The sequence below is a fragment of the Mastacembelus armatus genome, chromosome 9, assembly GCF_900324485.2.
Source record: "Mastacembelus armatus chromosome 9, fMasArm1.2, whole genome shotgun sequence".
Taxonomy (NCBI): Eukaryota; Metazoa; Chordata; class Actinopteri; order Synbranchiformes; family Mastacembelidae; genus Mastacembelus; species Mastacembelus armatus.
The window spans coordinates 24,775,585-24,795,463 of record NC_046641.1 but is presented as its reverse complement, the minus strand read 5'-3'; the positions used below and the strand labels follow the sequence as shown (position 1 = coordinate 24,795,463).

General features: G+C 46.2%; 1 protein-coding gene across 3 annotated transcripts; it reads right to left on the bottom strand.

Moving 5' to 3' along the window:
- Positions 1 to 1,751: 1,751 nt before the first annotated feature.
- On the bottom strand, positions 1,752 to 18,949 carry LOC113139217 (protein mono-ADP-ribosyltransferase PARP14-like). 3 transcript variants are annotated; one of them, XM_026322269.2, is made up of 23 exons: positions 18,683 to 18,946; positions 17,897 to 17,979; positions 17,296 to 17,323; positions 16,780 to 16,848; positions 15,293 to 15,466; positions 14,590 to 14,715; positions 14,283 to 14,384; positions 11,545 to 13,717; positions 10,792 to 10,941; positions 10,357 to 10,432; positions 9,733 to 9,969; positions 9,317 to 9,538; positions 8,434 to 8,548; positions 7,644 to 7,805; positions 7,173 to 7,235; positions 6,864 to 7,049; positions 6,208 to 6,411; positions 5,710 to 5,825; positions 4,915 to 5,150; positions 3,974 to 4,245; positions 2,971 to 3,110; positions 2,604 to 2,778; positions 1,752 to 2,369 (listed from the first exon to the last, which is right to left on the bottom strand). In XM_026322269.2, exons 1-23 carry the CDS (start codon positions 18,861 to 18,863, stop codon positions 2,089 to 2,091), a joined length of 5,571 nt encoding a protein of 1,856 aa, XP_026178054.1. In that variant the 5' UTR covers positions 18,864 to 18,946; the 3' UTR covers positions 1,752 to 2,088. The 3 variants fall into 3 exon arrangements, 2 of the variants coding, with proteins under 2 accessions (XP_026178054.1, XP_026178055.1); XM_026322270.2 differs by having other exon boundaries at positions 7,644 to 7,799; positions 18,683 to 18,945; XR_003296533.2 differs by lacking the exon at positions 1,752 to 2,369 and having other exon boundaries at positions 2,639 to 2,778; positions 3,951 to 4,245; positions 18,683 to 18,949.
- Between the last annotated feature and the right edge of the window lie 930 nt (positions 18,950 to 19,879).

The following is a 19,879-nucleotide window of genomic DNA, read 5'->3' as shown; positions in this document are numbered from 1 at the left end:
AATGTGAGTATTGATTGAAATATATGAGCAGGATGATGGTCCAGTTTTAGTCCAGTTTCAGGCCTAGTCGCCCTTATAGATTATTGGAGGTGTTGAAGGTAATGAAGACTGGCTGGAGATGTTGTATTCATGGATCAGAAGGATTACGACTGGCAGAGCTGGTCCTGATTCCTGTTGTGTCTGTCTGACTTTCAGAAACAGGGACGACCAGAACAAAACCAGCAGACGGAGTCCGGAGTGGCCGAGGGAAAGTGTGTGTGTGTGTGTGTGTGTGGTCTCTGCTGGTCCAGTAAAGATTTAGCTGCTCAGCCTGTTGCTGATGTGAATAAGAAGCATCTTCTGCTCAGTAACGTGTCAGAGTCAAACGTCACCTTATTATATGAGACATAAAGTCATTTGGTGGTAAAGCTTCAGCTCATGTAGCTGCTTTAAACCTGAGACAGAAAACAAATATAGACTTTTGTCTGGACTCTGATCAGCCAACAGCAGGATGACAGTGGAAATCAGCCCATTTCAAATAGTTTGTGTGTGGGCAGAAGTGTGTGTGTGTACTTGTATGCTATCTTTGTGAGTACCATTTTGAGCATATTTCTATCAAAGTGAGGTCATTTTTCTGGTCCTCGCTTTTTTCAGACCCCCGTTTGAGGGTTAAGACTTAGTTTTAGGGGTAGGGTTAGAATTAGGTTTAGGTAAGATTCATATCTAAGACCCAGCAGCAGTGAAAGTCAGTCCCAACGTCATTAGTGAGAGTTTAGTGTCTTATTTGTAGAGTTTGTGTGTTTAGATCTGATTTGCAGTGTGTGAGAGATGATGCTTTGAGGCCTTTAAGTGGCTTCGTTCCTTCAGGGGTTCTACTGGATTTAAGTCAGGACAAACAACGCCGTGTTCATAGTCCGGTCTGTAAATGTCTCCCCCTACACAGTTTGCAGCCTCAGACCAGGACCCTCCTGTCAGGTCTGGTTTCAGTCTTAGCAGGTGGAGTCATGTTGTTTCGTTCACAGGTTCTTGAATAACACTTTTGTGGTTTACTGTGTGATTCCAGTGCTGACGTGTTTAGATCAGCATCATTAACATTTCAAGTTAGGTCACTTTTATTGATCTAGTCCAATATCACTGAACACAATCTGAACAGCTTAAACAGCTTCTATCCTGAACCACGTCCTGATGATGGTGCAGGATCTAAAAGGTCTAAACATTAGGCGCATTCGGACCAAACGGTGTGAGGGAACCAGTTCTAAGAACTACTCCAATGCGAAACGGACCCAAGAGCTACAGACCTTAAGGGTCTTTTTCTGTTCGTATCCATAACATAAGCTGGTGGTTGCTATAGCAACATTATTTCGACAGCAACACTAGTGAAACTTTTCATGTTTTGGTTTGATCCATCAAGATCTCTGACTTTTCTGAGGTGTTTAGGCAGCCTGGACTTTTGGCATTGGTCTCTGTCAGTTTTCTTCCCTGATAAAAACTGTTACTACTGAAGTGAACTTGGTGAAATGTGGATGTTAGTGCTGCAAGTTAGTGTTTGATGAATCAGCATGAATGTACGTGGTTCCTGTTGTACTGAAATGTACCTAATCTGATCTAGGAGCTAAAAAAGTCCTCGAAAACAGCGTTTTAAGGACTGCTGTAGTTCTCAGTTCCTGCGGTTCCTACACAAAAAGCAGAACTTCCTCCAAAAATTCTAAGAATTATGGAGAAGTCCCTCTGGTCTGAAAGTGCCTTAGTTCACCCTGAGAAAACCATCAAAGTGTGAAGCACATGTTTTATTCAGATAATTAAGCCTGAACAGAACCATGCTAACGGCTAATGCTGCAGCCTGCAGGGATTCACTATTAAAACTACATTTAGGTCCCATTAAGTCCCAGGAAGACCCTTGGTCTGATATTGAATCTGACCCTAAATCAGTTGTTGTGTTTCACTCATTAGTTTATTCCAAAACAAAACAAGGTGTGAAAAATGACTTTTGTCAAACATTCATGTTCTTCAGTTCTGTCATGTTCAGCCTGACACTGGAGCCAGTGGGACTTTTGCTTTTCTTTATCAGAATGGTTGAAGGTGTTTTTGAGGAGCATCTTTCTCAGCGGTTCATGTAAACGTGATCAGGTATTCTGGGTAGGCCTGGATGTCGTTGAAGACCACGAACATGGTTGGGTTGGCGGTTTTATCGGTGACGCTGTCGTACAGGTCTGCAGCGTTCCCCGAGCCTCTGCTGGGCGGAGTGATCATTCCAGCTTTGCCCTGGGTAAAGTCTCCAGCCAGGACTCTGGTCAGGTACATGCGTTTGTGCCCCTTGGCGTCGGGATTGGCGTAGCCCACCGAGTAGGCAGGGTCCACAGCAAAGTAAGAGCCATTACCAAACATCGCACCTGCAGAAACAGAAAACAGACTCAGACAAGTCTTGTTGGTTTTCAATTGGTTTTCAGATGATCCAGTCTCGATCCTTAAATCCTGGTTCTGTGCTTCAGGCTGCATCATGTGAAATCTATTGTAACGTGCACAAAAAGGTTATTTCAGGTTGAGGTAACATGGCTGCCAGGTGCTGTGCGAGTCTCGACAGTCCTGGGAGCTGAGAACAGTCGAGGTCTGAGCAGGAAACTCACCGTTTGTTCCTGCGTAGCCGCGGTTGAAGCCCTTGGTGTTGATGAGGTCGATGGAACCGGCCCCGGTGCCGTGAAACAGCAGCTTTTCGTTGTTCGTGTGTTTGTTCTTCACCTCCATCTGTTTCTTCATGAGCTGGTAGTTCTGCCACAGCGTCGCGTTCTGGACTCGTTCAATCTGCCAACAGAGACATCAACACGTTACTTGTTGCTCATTTTCACTCTGCTGCTGTTACTTTGTGGTGGTGAAGCCACAGTGACGTAGAAACTGTCCCAGGACATTGAACCTTCATCAAAACAATTTCTATGATTCTGATCAGTGCAGGAAATGCTGAAAGTTTGATATTAGCTGAGCAGGCAGTGAACATACACTGATGATGTTTGGAGTGAGGCTGGTCTTTGTAAGTTCTGTCTTCACTTCGTCGTATTCTTTAGATCCTGCAGCCACAGGAAAGAGTTTCAGCAGCGCCCCCTTCATGTCCTCCCAGTGCGGCGGCAGAGCAGCGTCATCTGCAAACAGCGTCAGACTGAAGGTTAGGTCCAGTTTCACACAACCTGCATGTCACTGCCAAAGTGCTGAGGCCGAACCGTCAGTATCAGAAAACACGGGTCCACAAACTGCAGCTGTTCAGGTCACGTCCGACCCGTCTGACCTGAAGAACAGCTGGTTAGAGACCTGGGCAGGAGCTCAAGACTCAGCCACTCACAGGACTTCATAAAGAATGTAAGCCAGTCAGCTAACAGGGAACCATCTGAACCAGGACCTGAATAAATACAGCACATGGAAACAGCTGGAAATGAGGCCTGTGTGTTGTGATTTGTTCATTTGTTCAATCAGATTTTTTGTTGTTTAACTGTAAATAATGTTTTTTTAGGCAGCAAAGAATTTTTGTTAGCAAGAGCCAAGACCGTCCAGCTGTTTCTTCAGGTCAAACAGACAGAGAGTCGACCTGAAGGTCTGAAGACAGAAGAGGGACCAGGTGAAGGCCCAAACACTCTGAAGACTCTGTTCTAACCCTGAGAAGAATCAATGTTTTGGACACAGCAGTTCATGCTCAGATCTACTGAGTAACTGCTGCCAGACACAGAGGCACCTGACCTGGCCCTGACCTGCTGAACTCACTTTCAGTTTGACAAGACAACGAGTGTTTCTAGGAAGCTACTTTCTAGGAAGTTCTACTTCTGCAAATGTTCTCAGCAGTCTGGAGTCACAGCCAATCAGATCGTCAGCCTGCCAGCACCAATATGCCTGAAACAGATGTTCAGTGAATAGAAATGTTCCTGATGTTTAGAAAACTGGGCGATAGTGGCTCCTCACCTGTTCTGGACTGGGACTGTGATTGTACTGACCCTGTTAAATGTGAGATCCTCACCCTTCAGGTCTTTTCTAAGCAGCTCCACCTCGTTACGTCTGTTTTCTGAAACAGCTCTTCTCAGCATCACGTCGGCCCTGTACATCTCATCGTTGATCTTGATCCTCACGCTTTGTTTTTTCTCCAGAGCCTCTTCCAGCTGGAGGTTGGCGTACATGTCGAAGGGAAACATGACCCCACTGCTATGACAAAACTGCCACTCGACCCGTCCAACCAGCAGCAAGGCCTTGCTCCTCAGGTTCTCCAGCCTCTCCACCCGCCGCAGGATGTCCCTGATGGTGAGTGACAGACTAGTCAAACTAGTATTTTAACTCTGAATCTTAAAGGGGGCGGCCAGTGAATTTATACATGTTTCTTATTTTCCACATGAACTCTGTCTTTTTCCAAAAACCAGCTCCAGAGAGAAGCTGCAGTGGAAGCAGAGCCTGTAAACAGTGACGGCCGTTCTCAGCGTCTGGAGCTGGTTTTTGGAAACAGACGGGCCTCTGTGGAATGCAGTCACACCCTGGGGAGTATTATGTTAGATCAACAGCTGCAACATGCCATAGCTTAATAGAGGGCCACAATCTATAACGGAAGAATGTGTACATGGCAATAACAACTCCTTTTATGGTATAGAAGTAGCAACTATTAGTGGAAAAGTACCAGCAACTTTGGGCGGTGGCCAACAGCTTTATATTGTGTGTAACTTCCTTATTGCTTCAGATCTCTCTACCGCTTGTGTGTGAGCTGATCTCCGGAGATATCTCTGTATGCTAATAAACCAGCTGGAAAACTTAATTTCCACTCCGTCTCTCATTATCTCTCAATTAACGGACTCGGGGAAAGTCTGGGGATTGACTTTCAACACCTCCCATTGTTGGTGAGGAAGAACCATGTGAGCCAGGTCAGCGGTGTGGCTCCCTGCTGTGTTTGTAAATAGTCTGCCCCTGTTTGCTGACCTGACTGCAGCCTCCGCGGTGAAGACGTCCCTGGTCAGGCCTTCCAGCTGGATACTGGGCTCCTGGCCCCCCAGCCCTTTGTCTAAACGGAGGCTGATGGTCAGTTCCCTCTGCAGGGCCTGCAGCTGATCCACGTCGTCCGGCGACAGCTCACTAATATACTGGTCTCTGATGGTTCTCTTCGCCTGCTCGGCCACAATCAGGTCCAGGATCTTTCTCTTAGCCTGACTCACAGCCTGTGGGGGGGATACCAGACACATTGTTGTATCTTTACATGAAACTTTAGTGTTTCCAGTCAGATTTAATAAACCATTTTACTGTATTTCTGAAATTATTCAGTAATGGCCCCCGGCTGCTGTGGAAAGATCCACTGTCTGCAACACATCAGCAGCTGGACACACCACATGTTTATCAGTCCTGTTCCTGAGCACACTGCTCAAACCTCCATCTCTGCACACAGAGCCAGGCCACCTTGACGCTAAGCTACGCTAAATATTGGAATAAACTCACATATTTGCTCTTGTACTTTATGTGGAGGATTAAAAATTTATTTATCATCAGGAGCAGATTCAAATTAAAGTTGTCCACCCCTGTTGATCATGTGCTGCCCTGATCCTCAGTCCTGTGAACGTGTGAGAACAGGAAGGAAACATGATGCAGCTGTAAAATACGAGTGAACTTCCCTAAATGAAGTATTTTCTCCTGTCAGTCTACAATAAAGTTCTGATGGAGCTGATGTGTTTACTGTGTCCACATGTTCCTTTCAAAGCAAAGAGCTCAAACCTAAACTCAAACCTTGTTGTTGTCGGCGCACAGCTGGAACACTATGGACTCAAACTCCTCCTCCAGACCAGAGGTGCCACTGTTGGGCCGCTCCTCCCCGGGTCCCGTAAAAAACGAAGTGACGGATTCTGAAACAACATGAAACAAGAATCAGTGATCACATGTTCCTGCTTCAGCATGAACACACACTGTAGTTTGTTCTGACTGTCCCACACGCCACATAGACCACCACAAAGACCAGATCCGGATTCATCCACCACTGAAAATAGTCCCCAGCTAATGAAACTACAGGAATCTTAGGAAATAATTGTTTTTTTAAATGAAACTATTTAGATTTTTGGCTTCAGCAGCAACGACTGAGCTCAGAGACACAGACTGAAGCACAGAAACCACAACTGAGTCTGCGCATCGATTAAAACCAGGCTGGACAGCTCCAATGTTCTTATCGTGTAAGAAAGAAACCACAACCTCCCTGTTCTGACCAGGGTTGAACCCAGAAGATGGATTTACCTTTGAACTTGGTGAAGACGCTCTTCTCCTCCACCTCCTGGCCCTGCCGGCTCCTCATGCTCCTGTGGAACTCCGTCGTCATGGCGGTCTGGAAGATCAGGATCTTCACGCTGCGAACAAACCTCGGCTGCTTCTTCCTCACAAACTCCACCACCGCTCCGACCATGGCGTCCGCCACCGCCGACGGGCTGGCCCCTCCCTGACCTGAGGGGGCAGACGAGGACCGGTGATGATGACGATGATCAGAGGAAGCACGTGAGGATCCGTGTGGAATGTGACAGTGGTCAGTAAACGTTAAAGCAAGTCTGCATCAGTGAGAGTCACTTTAGAGTCACAGCCCCCAGAACCAAGAGGAACTATTCCCCACATTCTCCTCAGTCTGATGCTCGTCTGCAGGAACAGAACAGTGGAGGCACGAGGTTGTTTGGTTCTTGGTTCTGTGGAGCTTCATACTTACAGGAATACGACAGAATGTTAGTGAAAGTCTGTTTCAGCTCTGGTGTGATGCTTTAAGTGAAACAAACTGATCTCTGCAGGTTTGTGACACTTTAAACTGTAAACCCAGCCAACAGTGACATGACGAGATGAACACAGGAAGAAAACAAGACGAAAGAGGCTGAAACTAGACCGAACAACAGTGAGGTTCTGGCACAGACCTGTTCCCAGGGCAGGTAAGGACACGGAGCTGAACTTGTTGTCCTCGCAGACGTTCAGCACCCTGAGAACCATCTCGTTGATCTTTGCAGGATCGTTCTGGCCGACGACGTGCAGGATGTTTTTACTCGGCAGCTTCCCCGCCGACGTCATGATCATCGGACTGGACTGGTAACCTGGTGAGTTCACTACAGAGAGAAACCAAACACACGTGGGACTGAAGCGTCAGAACAGCAGAACTCTTAACATAGGACCTGTGTGAACCAGGGGGATCCTGAATAAACAAACGTGGATAGATGAAGGTTACGTACCGATCTGTGAGCACTCCTCCTCCACTGCTGATCCAGCCCCGTCTAAGATCGCCTTGGACACTCCTGAGGAACGACAGAGCAGCAGGTTCAGGAAAAGGTGCTACCGATGCTTCGAAGCAAAACACCAAACTGTTTGCACGTCTTTGCATTTCTTGTTCTCACTGATCAGTTTTTAGAGAAATGAACCTTCTTCAGTTCAGTTCTGAGGGAAAATCAGTGATTTGAGTCGGTTTGAGTCAAGAACTGATCCTGGATTAAAACTCAAACTGTGTTTCAGGTGTGACAGCTGCAAAATGCAGTTGCAGTAGCTGCTTTTCAACCAGCAGAGGGCAGTAAATAAAAACCTAAATATTTAGAAGACAATAGGAATCAACCAACAGCTCCACTAAATACACAGGGACTCTGGTTGGCAGCTGAGAAACTGGTTTCTGGGTTCAGGGACTCGGCTCAGGAAGAAAACTTAGCAGTCACCTGACTTAAGGGTGAAGTCCGGATTGGAGGAGTTGACAATGACATCACTGGACTCCTTGGTGATGTCACCTGATGACACCTCGAGGGTGAGCGCACCCATCTGCATCTGGTGTATGCCGAGGGAGGGGGACAGGACTGGGCCGATAGAGGCTGAGGCTGAGGCTGAGAGAGAGAGAGAGAGAGAGAGAGAGAGAGAGACACACACACAGACACACACACACACACACACACACACACACTCATTTTCAATCTGCAGCTCTCACTACAAACGTCACACTGCAGTGGGCGGAGTTTCTGCAGGTTTCAACCAATCAGCAGCTGAATCCACTGGTTAGTTTACTGGTCACCAACAGGAACCAGTTACTTCTGCTGCTGTTTGGACTGACAACCTGAAGACTTTCATCTCTCCACTATCACCGACCGAGGCCCTAAAATTATGGACTAAACTGTATTTAAGTCACATTGTGTCTCCAATGAAACAATAATTACTGACGGAACTAACTGGTCTGTAGATTTAAGGCTGTTCTGTATCAAACTACACTGGTGATGTGGCTGTTTAGCCTGAAGTGTCAGTGTCAGACTTAACGTAACGTTTAGGTGAATGAAAAGACGTCAGGAAGAACCAACCAGCGAAGGTCAGAGTGGCTCTGAAACAGTCCGGTCTGGTCTTTGAGCAGCTGCGTTCAAACCTCATGCCTCTTCTTCACAGATCAGGTCTGTCTGTTCTCGGCACCGTGGTTGTTCATGAGTGCAGGGGGGGAACACATGAAAGGTGCTGGAGGCGTCTTACCTGAGGGCTGCTGTGACTGGCTGGATGTTTGCCAAACTGGAGGCTCTTTAAAATCCTGTGGCTCTGGTTGGACGTTTCTCTGGGCGGTCTGACCTCTGAACTCTCTGATGAAACACTGACAGACAACGTGTTGACATTTTATCTTATTGCAAGTCTTTTTTCCAGTGATGCACATGTTCTGAGCAGAAACCTGGATCTGAACAGCTGCAGCAGAACCTGTGGGATGTACTATGAGATCAGTGGGTCAGCCAGGACTGTTGAGTCTGAAGCCAGCCTGCATCAGGTTCTACTGATCCCTGGCTAAAGGAACGTGTTATCTGTGCAGGCTGCTGGAGCCACGTGCTCACAGTGGCACAGACAGTTTGCAGAACTTTTTGCCACTGGATCCCACATGAATCCAGTTGGTGATACAGAAAATCTGAGCCAGAATCCTCAGCGTGCCAGGCTGCTCTGTGAATGTGTTTGTAGTGTTTCCTGAGCTTCACCTTCTGTACGATGTTTTTGTGCTTTTCAACGTAGTTTAACAATCTGTGCTAGTCCCCAGATCCAGACTCAGACAATGAGGAGACCGGACTTTTATAGTCACAGCCCCTAAACTCTGGAACAGTCTCCCTTCTTGGGTCAAATTTAAAACCCCCTTAGAGACACGTTTGTTTCATCAAGTCTTTGTACTCTCTCTATTTGATGTTCAGCACGTTGGTCAACATTAGCTGCTGTTGTACTTTGTTGTAAACCCCCACCAGAGTCTTTTTCCCCACATGTTTATCATCTTCTTTGGAAGAACCTGGTGCCTACATTACCCACAATGCAACCTATGCCTGACCAATTACTCTTGCCAATAAATGAGAACCGATCTGTTGAGCGGCAGAGAACACACACTTACATCCACAGTTTGGCTGCTGCTGGGGTGAACGACGATGGCCACCTCCTTCAGATGGCGAGGAGCTTTCCTGCGGCTGAAGGAGTGGATCTCTGTCAGCAGGACTCTGGACACCAAGTCCTTTGGGAAGCTCAGGTTTCCTGTACCGATTGGCGGAAAGGATAGAGATGCCATCTTAAGCTTCTCAGCCTCCTCCAGACAAAATCTGATGATGGACGTTAACTCCTGAGACAAAGACGCAGAGCAGCGTGAGACGAGACTGAGCTGCAGAGACTAAACAGGAAGCTACAGTAAAGACAGGATGATACTGATTTTCAGTGGAATATTCCTTTAAATGTATCGCTCTTCTGGACTGACTTCACATTTACTGAGAAGTCTGAGCACCAAAGTGGTTTTTATTCTGCGATAAATCCTCTCACCTCCTCTGCCTTGCCGGTTCCGTTGTCCCAAAAAGGACAAACAGCATGAAAGACTTTGCGGCATGAGAGTTTGAAGCCACTGGTGACGACCACGTCGCCGTACTGCAGCACGGTGGTTTTGGCCCCAGACCGAACAGTTGACTGCAGGGCCGGCCCGGCCGCCTCCAGGATCGCCTTGGAAACCGCTCCCTGGTTCAGGTTCATGGTCTCTGAGATGGTGTTGACGATGACGTCAGTCTGTGGAGCACAGCGACGGCACAAAAATATTTGCCTTGAGTTTTTGGTTTTGTTGTTGACCAAAGTGGCTCAGCTTCTTTAAAGGTCTGTGTCTGTGACTAAACACGATTATTCCTGTTCTGTCAGGAGGAGAAAGGGGCCGTCACATGATGGGACAGGCTGGAAACAGGTTAGACAGAGTCGGCAGGGAGGGGAACAATAAAGTTAAAGTTCAGTCATCTTTCAGTTCGACATCACAAAACTGATGCAGAAGATCTGGACTGTTCAGTGACCAGTATACAAATGTCAACCAATAGAAATGAAGGATTAGACTATGATACTTAACAGCTGGATGTTGGGCTCCACCCATACAATAGTGCCGTTTGTAGTGAACTGCTCAGGACTCACCCTCTGCTCCTGAATGTTTCCCTGGCAGAGAACAATCTTCAGGCCCTCAGCTGTCGTCTGCTCCATCCACCCTGGCCTGCAACCAACAAGAGCAGGGCTGAAGTTGTGACTCCAAACTAAACAGAGTTTTTCTTTTGTTACTCCGAAAGAAAGAAGGTGAGAAGGTTAATAACAAATCAAAAATACTTCTCAGTTGTACTGAATTGAAAATACAGACTAGTGTTCATTTGCTTGACTAGTGCCAGTGTGCGGCTTTCTTTGGTCTCCCACAGGACTAGCATTGGGCCTGACCTGTTCCTGAATATCTATAGTTTATGAATAAAGATTCCAGACTCCAGAGATACGGTTTTAAATACTTGACTGAAGAACAAAAACAAGTAGAAGAAGAAGAAAAGAAAAAAATCAAGCTAAGGAACAGCAGCAAAAGAAGCTCACCCTCCGGCCTCTCCAGGCCCGGTGTGCCCTCTGGGGCTCTGACCTCCCCTGTTAACCTGCTGACCCCCCCGAAATCCACCACCTTTCCTTCCTCCTCCTCCTCCTCGGCCCCTGGGAGATGGGCTCTGACCTCGACTCCAAGTATTTCCACTGTTGGATGAACAATAAATCTGATCAAACATGTTTGTTCCTTATAATGAGCTGCAGAAACAAAGCAGCAGGTTAGCATGATGTTTCTGGTTATTCTGGTCTCTGTGTTTATAAGGGATGACACTGAAATCCATGTTCTCCGACTCCATGTCAATATCTAACATTTCAAAGGAACATTTTAGATTTGCTTTAGAAAACCAATCACATCTGTGTTAGGCCTGAATAAGCTACAGCCAGCAGCTGATTAGCTTAGCTTAGCATAAATCTGCTGAGATTCTGTGTAAAGGTAAATAAATACACCATATATAAAAATGTTAGACTCCCTTTGTTCAGTCAGTACTAAATCCTAGTATAAAACAAGAATTTGCAGCTTTAAAGGGGACTGTGCACTGAACCATGTTTGTACAGTCCAGTTTTTGGATGTGGTTGCCTATGTCCTCTCTATGCTAAGCTACGCTAACTGGCTGGAGCTTCATGTTTACAAACGTCAGAGTGGTTTTAATCTGAACATCAGCAGAATGTTCAACTACTCCTTTAAAGGTTCATCTCTGTTCTGATCCGCAGTAAAAGTTTATTATAATAACTAATGTTTCCTCAACTTACCCTGACGCTGCGGCGCCTCTTCCTCCCGCCGGCTGTGGAACCGCCATGGTCGGTCTGAGGTCACTAAACTGCTGGTTCACGGCTGTGGCCAGGACTCTGACAGTGTTATCATTGTTGTCCACCAGGTGAATCTCAGTCAAAGACCCTGGACCCTCTGGACTGTCGCAGTACTCCCTCACGGCCTCAGCTATGGTCTCCGCACACAGGTCAACAGGAAAGCCAAACACTCCTGAGCTGATCGCCGGCAGGGCGATGGTGGAGCAGTTGGTCTTCGCGGCTTGTTTCAGACTTTCTTTAACTGCGAGCTTCAGACGGGCCACAGATGTCTTCTTGTCAGAGTCAGTGAACCGTGGACCGACTGCATGTATGACGTATTTGCAAGGCAGGTTACATGCACCTGTTACGATGGCGTCACCAGGGCGCAGCTTTCCATTGACGGCGATGTAGTCGTTGCTGATTTTCTGCAGCTGCGGCCCTGCGGCCTTGAGCAGCGCCAAGGCCAGGCCACCGATGTGCTGCAAATCCTCGTTGGCCGCATTGACCACTGCATCAACGCCGAAGCCACAGATGTCCGCCTTGGAGACTGAAACCAGAACTCCACTGGCCGTCTGCACTTTGCAGAAACACAGGCCACTTTCTTCCTCATAGCTGTCTTCCTCCTCTTCCTCTTGATTCTCTGGACAAAGCACCACCACACAGCTGAACTCCATCATTATGGTAGACAGCAGGAGACGTCCCTGAGACATGAAATACTTCTTAGCTCCAGGTTTGTCCACGGTGAGGGTGTCAGTGCACAGAGCACTAATCAACTCCTGGAAGCAGGACTTGGCTTTCTGCACGTGAAGATGAGCCCCATGGATGAAGATTCTTGGCCTCTCTGAATCAAACTGCACAGTGACACTATTAGCTTTGGCAATGCCGGTCCAGGCGTTGGATTTTTCCCTGTCAATGAACTGCACAACAGCACAGGACTTGACACGAATGGTCTCTTGAACTCTTGAGTAGTTCACAACAAACTCCTTCAGACTGCGGCTGATCTCTCTGACTGGATTCATGAAACCGGCCACCAATACTTTGTCTCTTTGCTCTGGGTGGATCTGGACCGACACCGTTTTCTTCTTTGAGGAGTTGTAGGTGTCCATCAGCTGTCGGCTCAGGCTCGCCCAGGTGTCAAGTTTTAGAACTTCTTGATCTTCCACATCCACTGTCTGCACAGCCAAAACCATCTTCATCTTATTCTCTGCGTCAGACAGGACACTGTCAGAACTCCCCAACAGCAGAACCCCTTTACTGTCAGTGCTGTAGATGGCACTGATCCCCTGGGATGTGAACAGGTCCTGTGACATGTCCATGGCATCCACTGTCTTAAGGAAGTCCAGAAGACTTGGGGGGACATTCAGCAGTTTTCTACTCATACGCATGTTCCTCTCCAACATCCATGCTTTAATCTTGTAAACCTCTGCAGGAAGTCCTGTAATGGTTAAGCTCTGGGTGCCTTCGTTGTAGGAGAGACTCATGTCAGGGGAAATGCTGGATGCTGCGCTCTGCAACCCGTCCTGCTTCAGGATATAAAACATTGCTGGTGCCCAAATTGTTACCTCAGAGATACTGTTTGTCTGCCGCTCGATCTGACTCATGGCTTTTAGAACAATATTCTCCACAGGAGCCCTGATCTGCTTTATGTCGTTTGCTCGGCCGGCCACGCTCAACATCCCCCTGGATGCATCCAGCACCAAGACAGCACATTCCTTGACAACGGACTGGAGGTCTCTCTCTGCAGCTTTCCATGCAGCTGCACTGGCGGGACATTCAAAGGCCGAGTACTGAGATATCTGCTGGCGAAAGGCCTCTTGGGCAGTCCCCATCCACTTATCTACAGTCAGACCTTTCTGCCTCAGGAAGCTCGGGAGAGGGCTGAGCTTGACGTCCGGGTTATCCAAGTCCACACTGCAGAAGTACGGACGCATCTGATCGTTGATGCTTTGCAACAGTTTCTTCATCAGGAGGAATTTCCAGACAGCAGGGTGGAGGCGCTCGGTGAAGGGCTCTGGCATCTTCCAGGTTGGCCGTTCTTTGCCGTACAAGGTGGTTCCCAGGGACTCGAGGTATGGATACACCGTGACATGGGTGGAGCGCAACACATGGTCTTCTTTTCTGCAAATGCTTTCCACAACTGCAGCAGGACAGAAAATAAAAGGGAAAGCTCAGGTTTGAGGTTCTTCTACTTGAATCTATGAGGAATATAAATAAAACTGATTTTCTGTAAAGGTTCTCCGGCCAAAACTATGTGGACATGAGTCTGCTCACATTTTTCTTTTGGTCTCAGTCTGTTTTACTTAAATTGGTCTGAATTCAAATATTAATGCAACAGTTTAGTGCAGTAGTTTTTTTCCATCCCTGCCTCTGTGGTTTGGCATAGTTTGGTTTGGTGTGGAAGAACAGATTTACAGAGCCCATCCAATAACCTGAGGATGGACTGGAACACTGACTGTGACCTCAGACCTCATCGCCCAGCATCAGTGCTGGACCTCACTAATGCTCTTCTGTCTAAACGGGAGTAAATCCCTGCAGCTGGTTCAACATCTGGAGGAAATGACTGAAACCAGAGGAGGCTGTTAGAGCAGCTGATTAAATCTCATGTCGACACGACAACATGGCGTCTGCACAGACAGATATTTAGTCTAACACTGGAAAACACTTTGACACATAACACAGTGGATAAAGCTAAAGTGAAAAACCTTTAGGGTCACTGAACGTGACAATGGCAGCTTGTTCCTCCGGGATCAGGACGATCTTGTCCGGCAGAGCCCAACTTTTTTCAAAATACAGCTCCAGCAAATCTGAGAAGGAATCCGAAAATCAGGAGTTTTAAAGACAACAGCCTCAACCGCACAGACTGAAAACTTTGAAATCCAGAATGAAATAAAACAAATATAAACTGCCATAAAATACCGGAGCTGGGATGAGGCTTATACACAGTTTCTATATGTTACGCAGCAGCTTCAGCTTTGTTCTCCTGGTGAAACAGTCTTTATGTTGATGTACCTTTAACCACAGTCGGAGGAAGGTTCTCCACTCGGACGCTCTTCGCTGCCTCCAGCAGTCGAGCCGTCAGTCCATATTTCTGCAACTTGGGGCTGGTCTCACTCAGAGAGAGGAACCTCAGTGCATCTGCAAAACAGTCCAGATTACTCCTTACTTTCAAGCTGAAACAGGCTCATCAGGTCGGTGTCTACATCCACAACATGACTGATGGTCACTTCATGCAGATCTGACCTGTGGTTCTGAGAGATGCTATGGTCTCTAGTCATCTAAAGAACGACGTGACTGCAGGGAAGCTCCACTGCTGAGCAGACACAGCGTACACCTGAGCTTTGCAGGTATTTGGTCATAAACTAAATTTAAACTATTGGACAGGTGTTGATCTGCTGGTTCCACTAGATGAAAAGTCAGATCCTCAGGAAACATTGACTGTCTGAACTAAATGTTTGTGCAAATGCATCAAGTAGAAACTGAGATATTTTGTTTGTGGCTTTGAAGATGAAAGGATTGTTGTTAATGTGTATCTGGTTCTGTCTACGCATTATGCTCTGTTCAGTCGTCCAGCTCCATCTTTGATATTTGAAACGGGCCAAAAACCTCATCAACTCTTTTATTAGTAATGAACCCCGAGCTCAGAGAGCGGAGTCTGTCTTTACGGTTCTAGTCTGAACCGGTCTGGATTCTGTTTGAATGACCCGTTTCCCACCTGCAGGTTTGTTGAAAGTGACCACGGCTCGGTTGGATTCCCAGATGATCTCCAGACTGTAGTCGCTCTCCTCCACGCCGGAGACGTTCTCCACCAGCATCAGCAGCAGATCTCTGGACATGTTCTCCTGCAGGTTTCCCAGCACCACCGCGGCGCTCTGAATGGACTCCGGGCCTGAGAGGACACAGGTAAAAACTGGGTTCAGTGTTTTCATATTTCTGTATGTTCTGAAGTCTCTTATCTAAAGTTTCAAATTCCCTCTGAGAACCGTTCTGTTGACATAAATTAGCTTCACATTATTCGCTTGTTTATTCTGACCTGCTGTAGAGAATGAAACAAACAAACAAACAAAATGAACCAAAACATAATTAAAACAAAATGTGTTCTACTGTACTTTTCCTGTGTTCTACTGTAGTTTTCCTGTTATACTGTAGTTTTCCTGTGTTATGCTGTAGTTATCCTGTGTTATGCTGTAGTTATCCTGTGTTCTACTGTACTTTTCCTGAGTTTTACTGTACTTTTCCTGTGTTCTCCTGTAGTTTTCCTGTTATGCTGCAATTTTCCTGTGTTCTATTGTAGTTTTCCTGTGTTCTGCTGTAGTTTTCCTGTGTTATGCTGCAGTTTTCCTGTGTTCTGCTGTAGTTTTCCTGTGTTCTACTGTAGTTTTCCTGTGTTCTGCTGTAGTTTTCCTGTGTTATGCTGCAGTTTTCCTGTGTTCTGCTGTAGTTTTCCTGTGTTATGCTGCAGTTTTCCTGTGTTATGCTGTAGTTTTCCTGGGTTTTACTGTACTTTTCCTGTGTTCTCCTGTAGTTTTCCTGTGTTATGCTGTAGTTATCCTGTGTTATGCTGTAGTTATCCTGTGTTCTACTGTACTTTTCCTGAGTTTTACTGTACTTTTCCTGTGTTCTCCTGTAGTTTTCCTGTTATGCTGCAATTTTCCTGTGTTCTATTGTAGTTTTCCTGTGTTCTGCTGTAGTTTTCCTGTGTTATGCTGCAGTTTTCCTGTGTTCTGCTGTAGTTTTCCTGTGTTCTACTGTAGTTTTCCTGTGTTCTGCTGTAGTTTTCCTGTGTTATGCTGCAGTTTTCCTGTGTTCTGCTGTAGTTTTCCTGTGTTATGCTGCAGTTTTCCTGTGTTATGCTGTAGTTTTCCTGGGTTTTACTGTACTTTTCCTGTGTTCTCCTGTAGTTTTCCTGTGTTATGCTGTACTTTTCCTGTGTTCTCCTGTAGTTTTCCTGTGTTATGCTGCAGTTTTCCTGTGTTCTATTGTAGTTTTCCTGTGTTATGCTGTAGTTTTCCTGTGTTCTGCTGTAGTTTTCCTGTGTTATGCTGCAGTTTTCCTGTGTTCTACTGTAGTTTTCCTGTGTTCTACTGTAGTTTTCCTGTGTTCTATTGTAGTTTTCCTGTGTTCTACTGTAGTTTTCCTGAGTTTTACTGTAGTTTTCCTGTGTTCCACTGTAGTTTCACTGTTTATATTTACAGTTTTTACCGTCTGCGCTCGCTGCAGCAGGTTCCTCTCCTGGTTCCACTTCAGACTTCAGGCTCTTTGTGGTTGAATCTAAGAATGGAGACAATCAGGTTTGTCCAGTTGAAACTATTTCCCCGTTTTATTAATAGTCGACTGTGTGACTGAGGAAAAACACATCATCAGTTTCACTACACAGTAGATCCATTCACTGTTTAAGATGATGGTTCATTTTCCTTCTCAACAGAACAAATTAAACAGTTTTTGTTCTGATGTTCCAGCACGTTTGATAAATTAAATACCAGTAAATATGAATAAATGCAGTCTGCTGATATTCTGTTTGTCTTTAACGTGTGTGGATCTTTCCTGCTGACAGTGCTGAGACATTTACGACTCGACTGAGCTGGTCCAAAGTCAAACTATTTACTGGTCTTACTGGAGACTCTTCAGCAGGAGCCAGTGGACTTGTTGCTGTGAGTCTTGGTCATAAGAACCATACAGAACACGATCATTTACTGTGCTAATATGAAGAAGCTTTACCTGAGACACTGTTGCTGTTTGTTGGACTCTGAGGAGAAAACACAAACATGACACTTTAATCACAGGATGAAGTTTTAATGAAGTACTTAGACTTTATGAAAACATATGTACTGTGTGTACAATCCCAGTACAGAAGTAGATGAAGTACCAGCAGTAAAATGTGATTTTACAGCAGCTGAATGTTAAATGTTTAACTGACTCGTGTGTTTTTATTGTCTCGATAAACTAATAAAAAGGATCCTCGTCATCAGGCTGTGATGGGTGTCAGGTCTTGACAGGAGGACTGACTCAGAGGCCTGTCAGTGAGTCCAGGACCAGGAGGGTTAACCTCACTACCTGTGGTTCCAATGATCTGATTATCTCTGATCAGGTTATTGATCCTGAGTCAGAGATAATCAGCTGTGGTTTAAAGGTGGAGCTGCTTTGAAATACTTCATAGTTTAGTCCAGTGGTTCGCAACATGGGGGTCAGGGTCCTCCAGAGAGTCACCAGGTAAACCAGAGGGATGGTCATGTGGTTAATAAAGGTGTGATAGACTCGACCAACTGCGTCCGTATGGTCTGATAGAAAAATCTGCTTCAGTTTTCGGGGTTTTACTTACTGCGGCAGAACTCAGCCGTAACCTGACGCTCTGATTCCCCAGGGTGATTTCATGGTTCTCCTTCGCGAGGACGTTGTCTCTCACTGCAACCACAGGGAACAGACGTGTCATCAATGTGTTTCCAATCACGTGCATCGGATCACAGACTTTGATCAGGCAGAATTAATTTTACTGGAAAACTGAATATGATTTGTCCTTCAGGACAAACTGCAGCCTCCGAAACGAGGAGGAGATTTACTGCAGCACTGGGTCCGACACAGGGGTTCCTAATAAACTGACCGGTTCCGACACAGGGGTTCCTAATAAACCGACCGGGTCATGCAGATCACTGACTGGTTGATATTTTTAGTGTTCAGTGACATTTAAACTGTGACTGTTCCTCAACACCAGTTACTGCTGTTCTGGCCTGTTTATCTGACCCACCTGATCAAAGACTGGACCTGATCCACCCTCAGAACCAGGGGTGCAGTAATGCATGCTGGGAAATCAGTTGACATGCTTGAGGGTAGTACCTGCTATTCATGTAAAAAGTACAGTTAAGAGCTCAGTCCAGTTCAAGCTGCAGATTAAAGATCATTTCCCACATTTGGGAAAGACGCAATAAGGAAATTGATCTGTCAATCAATCAATCACATGATCAGATCCAGTTTCCGTAACTTTCACTATGAGACTCTTTGAGCTGTGTTTCGGTTTCACTGTGTTTAAACTCGCTGTGTCTCGGTCTGTTGGACCATCGGAACCACAAACATCGCAGTGAACCGGTGGTTCTGACCGGGTCGGACTCACCGTCCTGGCGTTTGAAGTAAACAGCGGCTCTGGGAGCTCCGTCCTCCACCTCCACCCTGCAGTCCCCACCGCCGGACTTCTTCCTGCTCTGGAAGTACAGCTGTAGTTTGTTCTTCACGGTTTTGGACTGAGACGGATCCCAGTCCCCCTTCACGGTGACCGGCGGACACTCCGTTTCCATCCTGGTTCGGACTCAGACTGACGTGTTCAGGCTTCAGGCTTCAGACTCAGCTGCTGATTTCACTTTCGTTTCTTCACCGAAGGACTGAAAAAAAAAACCAAACAAACAGAGATGAGTCACACAGAGTACAAGAAGTACACACAGTACACAGAGTACTGCATTGTACTGCAATAAACAGGGGTCAGGTACTGAGCCTGCAGATCAATGCAGAGGAGTAAAACCACTAAAATACTTCAATCGTACATTGTTCGATACATAATGTTTCCAGTTAACTTGTGAAGTGATTGATCGAGTTTATCGTTAATTTCAAATGTTGTTCATTAAATATCTGTTGATGTAAAGTTTTTAATTATAAAGAACAATCTAGAAACAGATGATCTTAAACTATATTAACTAATATAAACACAATAGAGACCACAGCGCCCTCTGCTGGATGGCGGCTCGCACTGCAGCTGCTCGGTGCGCACACATGGTTCAGTGTCAGAGCAGCACAAACCACTGAGCCCTGGTCTCCATGAACATCCCACATCTCAACCTTTGCCTTCTCGGCTGCATCACAGTAAATACCAGAAGTACTTTCTACTGCAGTGCGTTTATCTGAGCTGCAGCTACACACTGATCTTAAATCAGTTCAGATACCAAACAGACTTTTAAAGTAAAGTCACAGCAGTGAGGATTAAACTACAGTATAGTCCTAGTACTATCTGATGTACTGCGTTTATCACGGTGCTGTTTTATCCTTTTAAGCTCAGAGCAGTTTTCTGTGAACTATGCTGTGCAGTCAAACCATCTCCAACTGACTCTGCACCTTAAAATAAACGTGTAACTGAAACATTAATAGCTGGTCACTTCTCAGAGCTGATTCTGTGACAACACTCAGCGTTTACTCCACAGAGTAGAGATAAACAGGAGGGGGGATCTGGTTTATGGACTCTATGGAGATGTCCTTGGCACAAATCATCGTCACGGCACCTGGTTGTTCTTGTTTTGCATTCCTGTCTAGAACGCCTCGACTC